This window comes from Gobius niger (genome assembly GCF_951799975.1).
Source record: "Gobius niger genome assembly, chromosome: 11".
Lineage (NCBI taxonomy): Eukaryota > Metazoa > Chordata > Actinopteri > Gobiiformes > Gobiidae > Gobius > Gobius niger.
The window spans coordinates 2,745,847-2,765,750 of NC_136862.1; the positions used below are offsets into that span (position 1 = coordinate 2,745,847).

Here is a 19,904-nt window from a genome sequence, read left to right on the forward strand (position 1 = left end):
GGGCCGTCTCTCCACCGTCACCTTCTGGATTTGTCTGGAAGTGAAGTTACTCGTACTTGAGTGAATATTGTAGCTTCTCTGTCGTCTCTGGTTGTGCGGTTTTGTTGCTGCTGAAGCCTAGAAGGAGTCTGGAGGTTCCTCGCTGGGATGGACTCCAGCACAGAACCTCTGGCCCTCAAGGTGATTTTGAGACACATTATTACACAAATCAGAGAGTACTTTTAACATTATAAGGGTTAAATGGGAGAAAAAAGGTAGAAATACTCTCAATACACCCAATGAGGTCATATATTATGCACAACAGCGACGTTTGAAAGAAGTGCACTCTCGTTTTAAGGAAGAAATGACATAAATTTACATGAATGAACAGATTAAGTCTAAGGTTTCAGTAGATTTGGTCTGGTCTTAGACGAGATAAAACCTTTAGTAGTCGTTATTTGTTCCATTGGCGCAAACATTTGTATCTTGGATTCTGTCTTGGACTTAGACTAGAATTCAACATAGAAGATCTTCAACCACTTAACTCCCACCTGAACCGAGCACATTTTCTCCAGCTTTACCCCAATCCAAAGCTTCTGGAAAAAAGGTGTGAAAATAACAACAAAACTGAGACAAAAACAATGATGAAAATGTGAAAAAAGTGAGAAAAAATGGACGAAAAAGTGACAAAAAATTGACTAAAAAGTGAGAAAAATTTGACGAAAAATTTAGAAAAAATGGACGAAAAAGTGCTAAGAATTTGACCAAAAAAAATGCTCTTAACTCCCGCCTGAACTGAGCACATTTTCTCCAGTCTCAGTTTGGCTTTACCCCAATCCAAAAGCTTCAGGAAAAAAGGTGTGAAAATAGCAACAAAACTGAGACGAATTATGGAAATGTGACAAAAAAGTGACAAAAAATGGACGAAAAATTGTGGAAAAAATTGACAAAAAAGTGACAAAAAATGACAAAATATTTACAGAAAAATGACAAAAATGGACAAAAATTGGACAAAAAAGTGAGAAAAAATTGACGAAAAAAAAAAAAAAAAGTGCCGAAAAAGTGACAAAAAAGTCACGAAAATAGCAACAAAACTGAGACGAATTATGGAAATGTGACAAAAAAGTGACAAAAAATGACAAAAAAAATCACTAAAAATTGACGAAAAATGGTGGAAAAAATGGACAAAAAAGTGACAAAAAATGACAAAAAAATGACAAAAAATGTACAGAAAAATGACAAAAATGGACAAAAAATTGACAAAAAAGTGAGAAAAATTTGACGAAAAACAAAGAAAAAATTGACAATTTTTTTTTAAAAAAAATGACGAAAAAGTGACAAAAAAGTCACGAAAATTTGACAAAAATGAGACGACTGCCCAACAAAAAAAGTGATGAAAAAAAATCTGACGATGTGAGGAAAAAGATCAATTTAGTTTTGTAGGTCTTAGCTTTCAAATGAGGTGTTTCACTGGCCTACAGGATTTGGGTAAAGCGGTTAAGAGGTTAATTCAAGCAATTTTAAGTCGTTTATCTCCTTTAAGACGGTCATGTTTCCAGTGTTGTGCTTTACTTTGGGCTAATAATCAGCGGCTTCGGCCCTCGGTCTGAACACTTGCCTCCCCCTGCTCTAAGCCCAGCAGTTTTCTAAGTCTTTCCTCTTTACCTTCGCTTTACCGGTGCTGTGGTTTGACGGAGGAACATCTCGTCCCTCAGACGGTGCCACCTGAGCTGGTGTTTGAAGCGGTGTTATTTGGCGGCCGATCGGGCGAAACATCATTCACCGAGCGCCAAACCGGGGGAATAAATGCTCTCAGAAATGCCCATTACCCGCCAGCAACACCCAGCAGATACAGCGCTTTATCAAAATCAGAGACGCCGCGGACAACATGGCCGACCGGCGGACGCAGCGCGATAAAATGGAGTCCGCCGCAGAGCCTCGCCACGTCGATGAAAGGTTGTGTTGTAGCTGCCTCTGCGGGAAGGAAAAAAAAGCTTCTGAAACATTAGTGCATCACGGACAGAGCTTTCAAGTTCACTCACTTCTTTACCGGACACGGACGGGAAGTGAAACGTCTCGACCTCAGTGTGAGCGAGAGGTTTTAGGCCACGCCTCCTTGTGCGTCGCCGTCTGTGTCTATGGCAACGATGCAAAACCAGGAACAATATTTTCTTTGATCCAGCGACAGAATGTGAGACGGTTTGTTTCTTCTCAGGCTCGTATCTCTGTCAGGATCAGGTCATTTCTTCGTGTTGTTTTTGCCGCATTAGCTTATCGGTTTCGGTGGTTCAGGGGTTCACACTCCCCGCATCACTGTCCCATGTTCAGTCAGTTTTGGTTAGGTAGTGTTAAAAGTGTTTTATTTGATCAGTGTTGGGCAAGTTACTTTAAAACTGTAATATATTCCATAATAGTATTTACAGCTTTAACCTCTTAACTCCCACCTGAACATGTTTTCTCCAAATTCTCCAAATCTAAAAGCTTCTTCAAAACAGAGGCAAAAAACGAGAAGAAAATGAGGATGTAAACGCAACAAAAAAAGCTTAAAAATGACAAAAATCCAGCAAAAAAGAGACAAAAATCCAGCAAAAAATGACAAAAATCCAGCAGAAAAAATGACTAAAATCCAGCAGAAAAATGACAAAAATCCAGCAGAAAAATGACAAAAATCCAGCAGAAAAAATGACTAAAATCCAGCAGAAAAATGACAAAAATCCAGCAGAAAAATGACAAAAATCCAGCAGAAAAATGACTAAAATCCAGCAGAAAAATGACAAAAATCCAGCAGAAAAATGACTAAAATCCAGCAGAAAAAATGACTAAAATACAGCAAAAAAAAAAGACAAAAATCCAGCAGAAAAAAAAGACAAAAATCCAGCAAAAAAAAGCTGCTCAAATATATGTTGTGGTTATATTTGAAACATTATTCAGTCGACACAGACATTTGGTTAGTCTGGTGTTATAAGGGATTTGCCTCAGGTGCACTGTGCTTTGGACAGTTTTTAATGCAGGCTACTAGTTACCATAGCCATGCACTAGCCTAGCATCACTTAACTCTACAAACAACACTCTGGACAACCAGGAAATGAGGCCCTATGTCAAAAATCCTGAACTATCCCTTTAATTACAGGTACGTAGTGAAGCGTCTTCGTCCATCGCTGTTGTTGTGCGTCAGATCTACGGGCGCACCGGAAACATTCAAAAAGAAATTTGGGGGTAAAATCGGGGGAAATGCAATTATTTGCGTTAAAAAAATTAACGCAATAAAATATTTGTAATAAATGAATCGAAATGAACGCGTTAAAGTCCCACCCTTAGTTTGTATTCGATATTACAGTTTGAAAAATGTAGCTGAGTTACACTACTTTCAGTTACCTTTTAGTTACTTTTGGCAAAATATGAAATAGTGATAATGCCACCGACGAAAAGAGTTTAGTTTTCAGTCACAGTTTTCAAAGAGTCATGAAATAACTTGGATCGATCAAAACAGTATGAAGGAAATAAGTGGTGTTTCCATTTGATTACATCGCACAGGGTTAGAAGGGCCAGTCACAAGATGGCCGCCAGACCATGTCTTATCTATAGTTTTAAAGAGGGGGTGTTCTGCTTTTTTCAATCACACAGCACCAGTCTATATCACACTACAATGATGACAAACCTTCTGTTGGTCTGTAAATGCAGTAAATTAGAATAACTGCCTTGTATAAAATGTCTCTCTCAAAATGGCTGTAGTGAATGTCTTGAAATAGGCCTCTGTCTCTTTAAGAACCTCTGAGCCTTTCAGACACGCTCCCTGGTTGGTTACTCGGCTGGTGCAGTGGGGGGGTCCGCCCCTTTACACCCGTCTCCAGTACGTGCTAGTGGCAGGCCGTGGTATTGCAGCCAGCAGCCCAAAAAGCCCTTTTTGTCATAGACACTCATGTAAAAGGAGCAGCCTGTAAAATGGTCCACAGGCATCTGGAGTTTCAGACTGAGGCAAATATATTTCTTTAAAATTACTATTTTTAGGACATGGACTTTTTTTCTTCATAAAAAAATTGTAAAGCATCAAAAATACATTTTTAAAAGTGTTCTAATGACGTGACGTCACCAGGGCCTTAGACGTGCGCGAGCGTGTGCGTGACGACTCATGAACGAGCAGATTCTCCCTCGTGTGATTTAGCGGCTGAAGTCTGAGCAAAACAAATGAACTGGACTAAAAACAAGGATAAACGACAACTAACAAACATCTCAAGTAAGTTTATGTTTCTCTAAGTCTTTAGCCAAAAACTAAATACGAAATGTATGATGAATATAACATGTGTTTATAGCATTGGATTATGGTTAAAAAGAAACAACTAGTCTACATGTTATTAAACTCATTTCTGAAAATTAAATAATGGCACTAATAACCTGTAACTGTTTTATTAATTAAAAAAATACTAGCAGCATTTAATGTACTAATGTACTTACACCATTATTTGTGTAAGTAGAATGAAACACAAAAAAATGCATGATTTCCGCATCTGTCCTGGATCCAGTACAGTACAGGACAGTACAGTACAGTACAGTACAGTACAGTACAGATAAATGCTATCAAAAAAACAATATCTCACATTTTACCAATGAAAATGTAATATAAAACACGTTTGCAGTGCTCATTCTTTGTATTTCAGCCAAACAATTCTAGTTATGATGTTATACTAGCAAATACAGTGAAGTAACAACTCGATTTTTATCAATTCTATCACAATATCAAGACTTCCAGCACTTAAGAAACTTCCCAGAAAAGTGACCGAGCGGAAGTTCATGAGCGCGGCTACGTACGTTTGAAGGGCCGCTAAGCGCCCGGTTGTTCAAAGAGCGGGCTAAACTAGCTTTTTAAGCCCCGCACTGACAAACTAACCCCCAAAGTCATCGTAGCATGGCAGCTTATTCGCCTGAAATGGCCTTAAAAAATGATTTTGTATTTAAAGAACGATGATATTAAGAGATTTGACTTACAGCGTAATGGCGTCCGCTCCGCTCTGAGGCTTCCTCGGCAGCCGTGCGCGCTCACGCTGCTTCACCCACTTGGGCCGTGGGAGCATAGATACAGGTGACGCGTCATACGGGTACTTTGGGCCGCAATGGCGGACGAAACTGGAGTCATGCGCCACTGAGCACCCCTATGTAAAGAGACAGGAGCTGGGACAGCAGGCCTTATCCAGTTTTTATAATAGATCCATGGGCTTGTGACGAAAGCTCGGAGGCGTCTCCAGGAGGTGGGGGCGTTCCTAGGAGGACTCAGGCAAACCTATCCCTAAAATGGCCGCCATCAGAGTTTTTACAGATTACTCAAAAATACGTGAATGTGCCAAGGCAACACTTCAGGCATGTTTTTAATGAGGGAATGACAGAATAACATGATGTAAAGCTTGAAAAAGTCCATTTTGCTTTAAGATCTTTGTGTTGCTCCCATGGAATCGGTGAAGAACCTCTTGGAAAATGGCGGCGTGTTGAAAAAGGAGCCCAGAAAATGGCCTGAATCTGCTCCACTGATTTCGCCGACTAAACTATTACGCCATCGTTTTTTCCGCCCGTCGTTTTTTTTTGCCTGCCCGCTCTTCAGGGACACGGAGGTCTCTTCCTCTCGGGGGACGTTCGGCGGCCCCTTGTGGCTCCCCGGGCCCCTGCAGCGCGGGGCTCTCCCTGTTGGTTGCTCTAAGAACGCCTGGCCTAGTTCGGGGACGACCTACATGTGACGCCGGTGGTGGAGCGCCCTTGTTTTCGTAAAGGATTCTGTTATATTTTCCTTCTTTCCTGCTCTCGGTTTTTGTTGTGACGATGCCGCGGCGGAGACGACAGTGCGAGGAGACGAAGAGGAGGAGGAAGGGGAGCAGAGGCCGGAGAGGCTCTAAAACAGGCCCATCATTAAACACGGCTCTGGAGGGTTCTCGTTTGGAGGTCACTTTGAAAAGTGCGCTGCCCTCCTTTCGGCTGCTCCTCCTCCATCGCCGCGGATAAACCAGAAAACAAGAAGCTCCACGGTGGAGGAGCAGCAGGGCCGGGTTTAGACTCTGCAGGGGCCGGAACTGGGACTACGGACTTTTAGAGGTCGACCTGTTTTTCTAAAGAGTCGGATCGTCGTCATATTAACAGTGGAGGAAAAACGGCTCATTAAGAACCATTGAGTCCATGTTCAAGTCCGTCATGTGATGATGTCATGTCGACTAAAGCCCGAGCCTGAACCGAGGGCGGAGCTTTGGTGTCGATATTTGTGTTTTACAGTTTAGAAGCTTCACACACAGGATTATGGACGAGACATTGTTTAAATATTGGCGGTGCTTTGATGACATCGGCCTTAGAGAAACGATCCATCACTGAGACCAGAGACCGAGGATCAAACATCTCTCTGTTCAATCAACAAACTAACAAACCAACAAACAAAACAACAAACTAACAAACCAACAAACCAATCAACCAATCAATGAATCAACCAACCAGTCAATGAATCAACCAACCAGTCAACAAACTAACCAACCAACAAACAAAACAACCAGTCAATGAATCCAGAGCCACCTTAACCAATGGGCTAGCAGGGGCTGGAGCCCAGGGGCCTACCATAGTCAAGGGCCTATCAGAATTAAGGAAAAAAGAAAAGAAAAGGTGATTAGTTGATTTTCATGTCAATCACTTCATGCGATGATTGTGCTGCGCTCCTGTGTGTGTTACTGGAGTAGCCCCGCCCTACCTGGCCCAGAGGGAAACATGTAGGAGTAGCAGGGTTAGGGTTTTTGTGGGATTTAGGGTTAGGGTTTGCGCTGAGGGGGTGGGGGCCTACAATTCTGATTAAGCCCCGGGGCCTGTGGGTACATTAAGGCGGGCCTGAATGAATCAACCAACCAACCAACAAACAAACAAACAAACAAACCTACTGTTGCCTCACAGCTCAAAGGTCCGGGTTCGATTCCCTCCTGGACTGTGTGGAGTTTGCATGTTCTCCCTGTGTCTGCGTAGGTTAGTGGTAAAAACATGTGCTGTTGCTCAGGAACACCTCATGGAGGAGGGTCCCCGAGGGCCAGCCCGGGCCGGAGCTCACGGCTCCTACAGGTCGCCCACTGAGGCTGGGTCAAATGCAGAGAACAAATGTCTCTACAGAGATTAATAAAGTGTAACTTCAACTTACCAACCAATGAATCGACCAAAAAAACGAACGAACCAACCAACCAACCAATGAACCAATCAACCAATGAACCAACCAACCAACCAACCAATGAACCAATCAACCAATCAACCAACCAACCAACCAACCAACCAACCAATGAACCAATCAACCAATGAACCAACCAACCAACCAACCAACCAACCAATGAACCAATCAACCAATGAACCAATCAACCAATGAACCAACCAACCAACCAACCAACCAACCAATGAACCAATCAACCAATGAACCAACCAACCAACCAACCAACCAACCAACCAACCAACCAACCAATCGACCAACCAACCAATCAATCAATGAATCAACCAACCAACCAACCAATCAACCAATGAACCAATCAACCAATGAACCAACCAACCAACCAACCAACCAACCAACCAACCAATCGACCAACCAACCAATCAATCAATGAATCAACCAACCAACCAACCAATCAACCAATGAACCAATCAACCAATGAACCAACCAACCAACCAACCAACCAACCAACCAACCAACCAACCAACCAACCAATCGACCAACCAACCAATCAATCAATGAATCAACCAACTAATCAATCAACCAACTAATCAATGAATCAACCAACAAATCAACCAACCAATCAATCAATGAATCAATTATTTATTGCAATGTTAAGCAAAATACACTTTTTCAAGCCTTACATCATGTTATTCTGTCATTCCCTCATTAAAAACATGCCTGAAGTGTTGCCTTGGCACATTCACGTATTTCTGAGTAATCTGTAAAAACTCTGATGGCGGCCATTTTAGGGATAGGTTTGCCTGAGTCCTCCTAGGAACGCCCCCACCTCCTGGAGACGCCTCCGAGCTTTCGTCACCAGCCGAGTAACCAACCACTGCTCCTCAGCAGAACCCCCTCCCCACTGATGCCACAGACAGCGTGTGGAGGGGGCGTGTCTAAAGGCTCAGAGGTTCTTAAAGAGACAGAGGCCTATTTCAAGACATTCACTACAGCCATTTTGAGAGAGCAACTTTATACAAGGCAGTTATTCTAATGTACTGCATTTACAGACCAACAGAAGGTTTGGGCATCATTGTAGTGTGATATAGACTGGTGCTGTGGGACTGAAAAAAGCAGAAAACCCCCTCTTTAAGAACTCAGTCATGGAAAGAGGGAACCAACAGTTTTCTTCATCGTTTTTGAGAAAAAACGAACAAAATCTGAACATTGAAACAACCTCCTGTAATGCGCCCCTGGTTTTTAAGTAGTCCTTGTAGAGCCCGTCCCGCCGCAGCTTCAGCTCCTGCAGCTTCGGCTCCTGCGGCTTCGGCTCCTGCGGCTTCGGCTCCTGCGGCTTCAGCTCCTGCAGCATCAGCTCCTGCAGCATCAGCTCCTGCAGCTTCAGCCCCTGCAGCTTCGGCTCCTGCAGCTTCAGCCTGGCTTTCCCTCCCTCTGCTGCAGCTGTGATTGACGTGACCTCTGACCTCGTGCGAGTGAGAGGGAAGTGTCCTTATGTCGGGGCCTTTGGGGACAGACAGTGCCGGGTCCTCTGGTGTTGGCGCCGGGGCATGTGGAGATTAAAGCTCTAATCCCGCTCCATTTAAACGAACACACAGCGACTCGTCATTACGCTTCGAGGCGCCGCAGATGGACCGGGACACAATCCGCCACACAATCGGAAACACGGGCAGAGTTTTAGTATTAAACAGTCAAACAGATCCAGGGGTTTTTGGATTTGTTGTTGATGTTCTGTCGCTAGAGAGAGCTGGAGTTTTACAGGAAATCCTCTGTAACAACATCTCCTTTAGTCGCTCCCACAGACTCCACACTTCACAGGCTTGGACTTAAAGCAACTATACAGAGTTTAAAAATGATGAATTAAGTATTTTCCTCCCCCTACATGTTCCAGCCATGTCGGAGGCCGATTTTCTTTATCGTGAACAGACCGAGGGCCGAAGCCGCTGATTATTAGCCCAAAGCAAAGCGCAACACTGGAAAAATGACCGTCTTAAATGAGAGAAATGACTCAAAATTGCCTGAATGAAAGTTCTTCTATGTTGAATTTGAATCGGTTTGAACGAATCCAAGATACAAATGCTAAAGCACCAATGGAACAAGAATTAAAAAGAGAATAACGACTACTAGAGGTTTTATCTCGTCTAAGATTAGACCAAATCTATTCAAACCTTAGATTTAATCTGTTCATTCAAGTAGATTTATGTCATTTCTTCACGATTATTCGCCAATGTTGTACATAATATTTGACCTAATCGGGTGTATTGACAGTATTTGTACCTTTTTTTCTCCCATTTAACTCTAATAATGTTAAAAGTACTTTCTGATTTGTGTGGTAATGTTTCTCAAAATCATCTTGAGGGCCAGAGTTGCTGTGCTGGAGGGCCGGATTTGGCCCCCGGGCCTGACGTTGCCTACCCCTGGCCTGATGTGTAGAATAAGCTCAGACCTGTTCACCACAACTGCCTCTGAAATCCTGCACTGTCGCTCAGAAAGGTGTTAATTCTGGTCCGAAGTGCCGTCATGCACAAGCTTAATGTAGAAGCTGCAGTTACGCCTAAGACCTGAGGTGGCAGTAGTGAGTATAAAATGGCTAACTTGCATCCAGCCCCTTTAACAAGTTTTCTAAGGTTTTATCAGGGGGATTTTTCGATATTCCTGCCTGAGTTTTTTATTTATTTAACCTTTATTTAACCAGGAAAGTCCCACTGAGATTAAAAACCTCTTTTTCAAGGGAGTCCTGGCCAAGAGGCGGCAATTACATTCACGTTATACACATTATGAAAACAGTTACAGCGTAAAAAGCTCTAAACGTTAACGAGTGCATTTTCCCCAGTTCGGCTTTTTATTATTGTTTTTTTGATCGGCATCATCAGCAAAAAGAACGGGAAAGGCGGTCGTAGAAACAGAAGCAAAATCATTCGTATAAATAATAATGGTCCCAAAACTGAACCTTGTGGCGCACCATACTCCACGGAATTCCTTTTAGATTCATGTTTTTTTATACTGGGCTTTACCCAAATCTAAAAGCTTCTCGACTGGAGATCAACAATGTAACGCCTCGTTTGAAAGCTAAGACCTACAAAAGTGATGGAAACTTTTCGTCACGTCGCCACATTTTTGTTTTTTTAACTATTTTTTGTGTGTTTATTTCACGTTTTGTAGGGTTTTTTTGTCCGTGTTTTTCTCATGTTTTCATCCTCTTTTTCTCGCTATTTTCTTTTTAGCTTTTAGATTTGGGTAAAGCTCGGTTGAGACGGGACTGGTGGCCCTTCGTCTGGCCTCCCTCTCCCTGTGCGGTGAAAACAAACCTGTCCCGCTGCCCGTTACACGTCCATCATCTGACTAACCGCGCACAAAGCCTTCGCCTTCTGTGATGTCCTCCCAAAACACTCCCACCTGCTCCTCTAAAGCCGCCGCCGGCCAACTGTCTCCGCTCATCCTGCACCGCAGAGTCGCAAAGCCTCGGCAAACCGGGACAAGCTCTCAGCCACAGAGAGCTTCATCTGTGTCTGCATGTTCCTCATCATCATCATCATCGAGGAAGTCCCAGAAATGTGTCTTCAGCCGCCGCCGTCTCCCACAAAGGGAATAAAGGATTTGCTTCTAATATTTGTTTGGCCGACGCCGACTCACACGATGTGCCCAGACTCGCTGAGTCTAAAACGCGCGGGCGGAAAAATAAATATTTGAGTCTGAGGGAACGCGGCGCTTTTCATTTCATTGGAGCGCTCGCTCTCTGGCCCCGGATCTCCATCAGCACATGGTTCTCCTCCTACTAGCCATGATCAAGAGACAGATCAGAGACAGATCAGAGACAGATCAGAGACAGATCAGAGACAGATCAGAGACAGATCAGAGACAGAACAGAGACAAGAGACAGATCAGAGACAGATCAGAGACAAGAGACAGATCAGAGACAAGAGACAGATCAGAGACAGATCAGAAACAAGAGACAGATCAGAGACAAGAGACAGATCAGAGACAGATCAGAGACAGATCAGAGACAGATCAGAGACAGATCAGAGACAGATCAGAAACAAGAGACAGATCAGAGACAGATCAGAGACAGATCAGAGACAGATCAGAAACAAGAGACAGATCAGAGACAGATCAGAGACAGATCAGAAACAAGAGACAGATCAGAGACAGATCAGAGACAGATTACAATTATCCAAGGAAGTAATAATGATGATAATAATAATAACAAAAATAATAAAAATAATAAAAATAAAAATAACAATAATAAAAATAACAATAATAATAATTAAAATAATAATAATCATAATAATAATAATAGTAATGAAAATAATAACAAAAATAATAACAAATAATAAAAATAATAATAATAATTTGTATTTTTACCTTGTGACCAGGGCTGAAAGATAAATCGTTATCGTATCGATCAAGATATTAATATCGAAAAAGCAAGATATGAATATCATCAATACTTTTTTGTATTTAGATGCTTGGATTTTTCTGAAAAAGGCTTGTTTTTCACCGATCCTGTAGTTATATCGTATCGTATCGTATTGTTTCGTATCGATATCGAGATATCTGGCATAAATATATATGACATTTTGTCCATATTGTTCAGTCCTACTTGTAACCATGGAAACATCCTGTACCTGAAGACATTTCCATGGTTACAAGGACAAAAAGACTCTGTTCTTGCAGCTCAGTGTGAGGAGTTCTTTCAGCTCAGTGTGAGGAGTTCTTGCAGCTCAGTGTGAGGAGTTCTTTCAGCTCAGTGTGAGGAGTTCTTTCAGCTCAGTGTGAGGAGTTCTTGCAGCTCAGTGTGAGGAGTTCTTACAGCTCAGTGTGAGGAGTTCTTGCAGCTCAGTGTGAGGAGTTCTTTCAGCTCAGTGTGAGGAGTTCTTGCAGCTCAGTGTGAGGAGTTCTTTAAGCTCAGTGTGAGGAGTTCTTGCAGCTCAGTGTGAGGAGTTCTTGCAGCTCAGTGTGAGGAGTTCTTGCAGCTCAGTGTGAGGAGTTCTTGCAGCTCAGAGTGAGGAGTTCTTACAGCTCAGTGTGAGGAGTTCTTGCAGCTCAGTGTGAGGAGTTCTTCTGTGATGTAGTTTGTGTGGGCGACTCAGAGCTCATAAGCCGCTGGGTTTCAGAAAAAGGAACAAAATGGAATAAAGGTCAGAGCAGAACTCGCCGTCCTCTAAATATAGTCGCTCTGACCTCCTTCTGCCGGCGCCGCCGCGGCTGCGTGGGAGACGGGCGGCGCCGACCGGCCGGTAACAGGCTCTCAGTCGTCCAGGCGGTCGCTGATGAGGATGTAATTACTCGACAGGAGACTTTGGCTTTGGGCTCATGATCTTTTAGTTAAAAACACAAACATTTATGTTATTTTTCTGTATCGCGTATTCTGTATATTATGATTTTAGGAATTAAGGCTTTGAAGAACCTAAAATCTTTTGCCATAATTTTAGACAAAGTGATTTTTCAGCTGCATTTTGCGCGTGCCATGCTCGGTGCATCTTTGCTTTGTGGAGAGGAATAGAACGTTTGGCTATTGCACGCTCACACCTGTAGCTTTCCCCGAGTGACACATATGTAGAGCGGCCACAACCCGTGCGCCCTGACGCACAGCGGCGCCACAGAACGCCACATCGATTAGACCCGTTTAGTCTCATTCATTCGATCAGTTTGGCGACAGTGAAATATAAATATACTGTACATATGTGAAACATATCCAGAGGCATAGTGTTAGGCTTCCAAACAGGCTTAAAGGAACAGGCCACCGTTTTTCCATACTGAGATATGTTCTTACCTGAGCTTTGACGAGTTCTTTAGGACCTGTCTGATCTTCCCCCGTGCCTTCAGTCACGTAAACACAGCGCAGACAACGTTAGCATTTAGCCTCTCCCTCTCTCCTCTATAGCTCCAAAACAGGTCAAGATAGAAGCTACCGAGCTCTTCCACGTTTTCCCTATTTAAATATGGTTACGTGAAGTGTTCCACTACAAAGTATAATTACATAAAATTAAACAATGTGGATTTTCTAAGCGGATAAAAGGGGGAACTATATTGTAAGGCGTAATAATACCAGGAGTAATTTGGCATCCGCGCAGTAATCTTCACTTTACTGTGCGGATGCCAAATTACAAGTATCAACAGAAGCACATCTACAACATCGTAATAGTCCGGTTACATCAATAACGCATCAGTTCGAAGTCTTCTGTTGAATATACTTTATTAAAACGGGTTCTTGTGCGTTGTTTGTGATCACAGACGATGTAAATACACGTCGGTGGGCAGGACATGAATTGAAATAAAGTACGTCGGGTGAGGCGGCTAAAGCTAGCTTAATGATAGCTACGGTTCCACAAGCCATTAGCGATTAATGAATAGACTTTTCCTCCTGGAATCGCTCGTTTGTAGCTCTGTGTAGTGAAGCTATATTTGATCTGCTTTACAATGTATACAGCATAACAGTGTTTTTAGCTGCTAATCATTTTGGGCTCCGGTCACTTCCGTTCTGGCTTTCGTTAAGTTGTTGTGTTGTGGCTAAAAGTTGTTGTGTTGTGGCTGAAAGTTGTTGTGTTGTGGCTGAAAGTTGTTGTGTTGTGGCGCTTGTATTTGTTTTAGCATTTGTATTTGTTGTGACCCCTCTCGGCCACCGTAAATACGTGAGAAAAAAACCCATTAAAAACTCTTAAAAACAACCATCAATATTTCTGAAACTCCACAGTTACTGACTTATTTCTCAGCCTCATTAGTCAAAAATGCCGCACCTACTGTTAAAAAAGTCATATTTACTAAAGTTGGTACTTCCGGGGTTAGCGTAGCGCCGTTAGCATTTTTCTCCGCTAACCCGGAAGTAGTGCCTTTAGTAAATATGACTTTTATAGCAGTAGATTCAGCATGTTTGGCTCATGGTTCTGATAAATAAGAGTGTTCAGTAACTCTCTGTGGAGTTTCACAAATATGGATTGTGGTTTTAAAGAGTTTTGTTGTAGTTTCTTGTACAGGCAGAGCTTGTGACGTCACCACTTAGCGTTAGCACTTCCTGGTTGTGAATGCTCTGACCGTGACTCTCTCCCACAGTAACTGCCCGTGCTCCCTGGCGGCGGCTCTGGCCCGGGCCACGGCCGACAGCGTCCTGCAGATGGACATGTCCCCGCTGAGCAAGACCCAGGAGGGCACGGACCTGCCTCGTGAGTGACCGCACCTCCTCCTCCTCCTCTCTTAGCGTGTCACAGGCGTGTAAGCGAGTCCTTTTCCGTGTGCCCGCAGAGGTGGAGTCGGTGAAGCTGGCGCGCCTGCTCTTCAACTGCCTCTTCGACACGTGCTGCCAGTGGGCGAAGGAGCTGCCCTTCCACCGGCGCCCGCAGCCGTACTACGAGACGTCCATCCACGCCATCAAGAACATGCGCCGCAAGATGGAGGACAAGCACGTGATCATCCCCGACTTCAACACGCTCTTCAACATCCAGGTAACTCCGTAACATTTCATGGGTCGACTGTTAGATCTGTGCAGTTAGAGAACTAGAGCTTCAGCTGCATTTGAACAATCCGTCCGTCCTTAAACAGGGGAAAGGGAAGTGACATCACCAACAGCTGTTTTTCTTCTTCTTTTAAGTTATTGGTGGAGTGCAGGCCAAACAAAAGTGCATGTCGCCCCCTAGTGTACAGTGTCCAACAACAACATAGTGTCCAAACAAAGCGCAGTGGCTTATGGGACGGCACATAGCTCCTAATCACCGGTTAGTTAGCATCAGAGGTCCCTATGCTAAAGTGGCTATGATAGTTAGCACCAGAGGTCCCTATGCTAAAGTGGCTATGATAGTTAGCATCAGAGGTCCCTATGCTAAAGTGGCTATGATAGTTAGCATCAGAGGTCCCTATGCTAAAGTGGCTATGATAGTTAGCATCAGAGGTCCCTATGCTAAAGTGGCTATGATAGTTAGCACCAGAGGTCCCTATGCTAAAGTGGCTATGATAGTTAGCATCAGAGGTCGCTATGCTAAAGTGGCTATGATAGTTAGCATCAGAGGTCCCTATGCTAAAGTGGCCATGATAGTTAGCATCAGAGGTCCCTATGCTAAAGTGGCCATGATAGTTAGCATCAGAGGTCCCTATGCTAAAGTGGCTATGATAGTTAGCATCAGAGGTCCCTATGCTAAAGTGGCTATGATAGTTAGCATCAGAGGTCCCTATGCTAAAGTGGCTATGATAGTTAGCACCAGAGGTCCCTATGCTAAAATAATAATAATAATACATTTTATTTGTATTGAACTTTACATATGAAGAACACATCTCAAAGTGCTACAATTGACACAAAAAAACAAAACAGAAATAGACAGAACATATCAATAGTAAAAACACGAGGAATATTATCAGTTAGAAACACAAAATAAACATACTAAGAATAAGCCGCACAAAATAAGTGGGCCTTAAGTTTATTTTTAAAAACCTCAATAGACTGTGGTGTCCTCAGATGGTTGGGTAGGGCATTCCACAGTCGAGGAGCAGCTGCCTGGAACGACCTATCTCCCATAGTGCGGAGCTTTGTCTTGGGGACCAGGAGGTGGCTGTCAGAGGAGCGGAGCTGTCGGGTTGGTTTGTGGTTGTTCATGAGTTCCTTAAGATACACTGGTGCGCTGCCGTGGACACACTGATAGGTCAGGAGGCAGATCTTATACTCAATCCTGAACCTAACAGGAAGCCAGTGGAGTTTATGGAGGATGGGTGTGATGTGTTCAGACTTACGCACCCTCATCAGGACCCTGGCAGCGCATTTCTGAATGTACTGCAATCTCTCTAAAGTGGCTATGATAGTTAGCACCAGAGGTCCCTATGCTAAAGTGGCTATGATAGTTAGCACCAGAGGTCCCTATGCTAAAGTGGCTATGATAGTTAGCATCGAGGCTCCTTTTCCTAACTCCTTCCTTACTGACAGACCAATTCGGAAGCCTCCTGTCATGGCGGACGCTGACGCACATCCGGTTTGGCGTAAGAGCTCTGGCCAATCTGCTCGTTTCGGACGCAGCCAAAGAGAGCCTGTATCTACTGTTGAGTCCACTCACCTGTGGTTCTCATTGGTCGCGAGCCTTTCCCATAAAAACAACTCTTTTAATATTTATGTACAAAACAGTATAGAATCTACTCTGGCTTATGTAACGCTTATTCTACAACATTTCCTGAGGAAAAGAGACGGGCAGAACATGAGAAGGCAGAACATGTTGGGTGTTGAGCTGGAGCAGATTATAATGACAGGCTGTAGTTTTCTCCTCGAAGCTCCGCCTCCGCGGCGCCGCACGAGCCGCCGCCCCCGAGACGCCCGACATTTACCGACAGCTGTGCGGATCGTTGGACAGTAATTAAATACTGCTACTAAACACTACTCTTTTCTCTGGACACTCGGACCCCTGGCCTGACCGCGGTGTCCTGCACAACGGGCGGCGCGGTGGCACAGCGGTTAGTGCTCGTGCTTCACAGTTAGTCCCGGGTTCGACTCCCACCTGGACGGGGCCTTTCTGTGGAGTTTGCATGTTCTCCCCGTGTCTGTGTAGGATTCCTCCTGACTTCCCTGGTTAAATAAAGGTAAAATAAAATAAAAAACAGTAGGGAAAAGTCTGGACAGAGGACTGAGCCGCTGAGTTAGAACGAGTAGTAGTAGTTAAGTTCTGGGCAAAATACAAAGGAATACAGGAAAATGCACGTTTGGTATAAAAATGTCATTTCTCGTCGTTAATCCCAATATAATCACTCTACAGTGTGTGATATAGAACATAATCATCCTACAGTGTGTGATATAGAATATAATCACTCTACAGTGTGTGATATAGAATATAATCACTCTACAGTGTGTGATATAGAATATAATCACTCTACAGTGTGTGATATAGAATATAATCACCCTACAGTGTGTGATATAGAATATAATCACTCTACAGTGTGTGATATAGAATATAATCACTCTACAGTGTGTGATATAGAATATAATCACTCTACAGTGTGTGATATAGAACATAATCACCCTACACTGTGTGATATAGAACATAATCACTCTACAGTGTGTGATATAGAATATAATCACCCTACAGTGTGTGATATAGAACATAATCACCCTACAGTGTGTGATATAGAACATAATCACCCTACAGTGTGTGATATAGAATATAATCACTCTACAGTGGGTGATATAGAATATAATCACCCTACAGTGGGTGATATAGAACATAATCATCCTACAGTGTGTGATATAGAATATAATCACTCTACAGTGTGTGATATAGAACATAATCATCCTACAGTGTGTGATATAGAACAATCTGTCTTACTTGTGGTTCAGATGTTCTGGTTTTGTGGTTCTTCCCTGCAGGACCAGGAGGAACAGGCTTTCTTCGGCGTGTTCGATGGACACGGCGGTGTGGACGCGGCGAACTACGCTGCCACGCACCTCCACGTGAACCTGGCCCACCACGAGAGCTTCGGCGAGGACCTGGGGGAGGCCCTGTACCGCGCCTTCAGATACACTGACGAGCAGTTTGTTAAGAAGGCGTCCCGAGAGGTTGGTGCCCACGCTGCACCTGAATCACCAGCTTCATCCAGGATTTGTGTTTTAAAAGGTTCTTCTTCTCTGTTTTCCTGCAGCACCTGCGCTGTGGCACCACGGGCGTGGTCACCTTCCTCCGGGGGCGGACCCTCCACGTGGCCTGGCTGGGCGACTCTCAGGTCATCCTGGTCCGGAGGGGTCAGGTGGTGGAGCTGATGAAGCCTCACAAGCCCGACAGAGAGGTAAACGACGGCCTGTACGCTCCTCAGGCTCCAGCGTCTGAGCAGAGCTGACGTTTGTCTCACTTTCAGGACGAGAAGAAAAGGATCGAAGCTCTGGGCGGCTGCGTCATCTGGTTCGGCACATGGAGAGTGAACGGCAGCCTGTCCGTGTCCAGGGCCATAGGTAACATCACTCATGTCCTCATGTCCTCATGGTCCTCATCTCCCTCGTGTCTCTGCAGAAGTGTCTCTTGTCTCTGAAGAAGTCTGTCATGTCCTTCATGTCCTTCATGTCCTCCATCTCCTCCGTGTCTCTGTCTCACCTGCTCCTGTCTCTGCAAAAGTGTCTCATGTCCTCCATGTCCTTCATGTCCTTCATGTCCTTCATGTCCTCCATGTCTCACCTGCTCGTGTCTTGTCTCGTGTCTCTGCAGAAGTGTCTCATGTCCTCCATGTCCTCCATGTCCTTCATCTCCTTCATGTCTCATGTCCTCCATGTCCTTCATGTCCTTCATGTCCTTCATGTCCTTCATGTCCTCCATGTCTCACCTGCTCGTGTCTTGTCTCGTGTCTCTGCAGAAGTGTCTCATGTCCTCCATGTCCTCCATGTCCTTCATCTCCTTCATGTCTCATGTCCTTCATGTCCTTCATGTCCTTCATCTCCTCCATCTCCTCCATGTCCTTCATGTCCTTCATGTCCTTCATCTCCTCCATGTCTCCGTGTCTCACCTGCTCCTGTCTTCTGTCTCGTGTCTCTGCAGAAGTGTCTCATCTCCTCCATCTCCTCCATCTCCTCCATCTCCTCCGTGTCTCTGTCTCACCTGTCTTCTGTCTTCTGTCTCTGCAGGCGACTCTGAGCACAAGCCGTACATCTGTGGGGACGCGGACCACAGCCTGTTCCCGCTGGACGGCTCCGAGGACTACCTGATCCTGGCCTGTGACGGGTTCTGGGACACGGTGGGTCCGGAGGAGGCGGTGCGGGTGGTCAGTGACCACCTGAGCGAGAACACGGGCGACACCACCATGGTGGCGCACAAGCTGGTGGCGTCTGCGCGCGACGCCGGCTCCAGCGACAACATCACGGTCATGGTGGTGTTCCTGAGGGACCCGCGCTGCCCCACCCCCAGCATGGACGAAGAGGAGGAGCCTGTGTGCCAGGAGGCGGAGCCAGAGGAGGAGGCTGAGGCCGGGGAGGAGGACGAGGAGGAGGAGGAAGAGGAGGAGGCAGGACGCGTGGAGCGCGGAGAGGGAGGCACTAACGCCGAGGGGGCCAAGGGTCGCGGCGGCTGGCCCCTCCAGCAGTGCTCCGCCCCCGCAGACCTGAACTACGAAGACCGCACAGACTCTTTAACGGACAGGACCACCCTGAGCCTGGGGCCCCCGGGGCTCACAGGGCCCCCGGCGCTCATGGGGCCCCCGGCGCTCATGGGGCCCCCGGCGCTCATGGGGCCCCCGCTCCTGAGCCGCATCCTCCTGCCCCGGGGGCCACTGCGGCGCCGGCCCGTGCTCTGGTCTCAGGAGCCGGGCTCCACGGGCTCCACGGACCCCCTGTCCTCACTGTCCTCCCTGTTTCCGCAGACAGCAGCGCTGCTCTGTTCCAGGCCGGGGCCCGGCGCGGCCCTCAGGCCCACCCCTGAGCGCCGCCGTCTCCGCAGGGCTCTGTTGGGGCCCCCGCTTCATCTCCAACCCCAGCTGCACCCGTCCAGGCACAGCCAAGGAGCCGCAGGCCCCCACCTGCCGTTTGAGGCCACATTCTGAGGGCCAGAGTCTGAGGGCCAGAGTCTGAGGGCCAGAGTCTGAGCTCCAGAGTCTGAGCTCCAGAGTCTGAGCTCTACAGAGTCTGAGGGCCAGAGTCTGAGGGCCAGAGTCTGAGGGCCAGAGTCTGAGGGCCAGAGTCTGAGCTCCAGAGTCTGAGCTCCAGAGTCTGAGCTCTACAGAGTCTGAGGGCCAGAGTCTAAACTCCAGAGTCTGAGCTCCAGAGTCTGAGCTCCAGAGTCTGAGCTCCAGAGTCTGAGGGCCAGAGTCTGAGGGCCAG

The 19,904-nt window shown here is 45.5% G+C and overlaps 1 protein-coding gene across 1 annotated transcript in view; it reads left to right on the forward strand.

The window, feature by feature from the left end:
• ppm1e (protein phosphatase, Mg2+/Mn2+ dependent, 1E) overlaps window positions 1–19,651 on the forward strand; it is a 31,883-nt gene extending 12,232 nt beyond the window's left edge. The window contains exons 2-8 of the mRNA XM_079565643.1: window positions 14,195–14,304; window positions 14,384–14,583; window positions 17,475–17,663; window positions 17,747–17,890; window positions 17,960–18,053; window positions 18,717–19,254; window positions 19,309–19,651. Of these exons, the coding sequence (XP_079421769.1) occupies window positions 14,195–14,304; window positions 14,384–14,583; window positions 17,475–17,663; window positions 17,747–17,890; window positions 17,960–18,053; window positions 18,717–19,254; window positions 19,309–19,627 (1,594 nt within the window). The 3' untranslated portion in view covers window positions 19,628–19,651. The remainder of the gene's footprint in view (window positions 1–14,194; window positions 14,305–14,383; window positions 14,584–17,474; window positions 17,664–17,746; window positions 17,891–17,959; window positions 18,054–18,716; window positions 19,255–19,308) is intronic.
• Window positions 19,652–19,904: the final 253 nt, after the last annotated feature.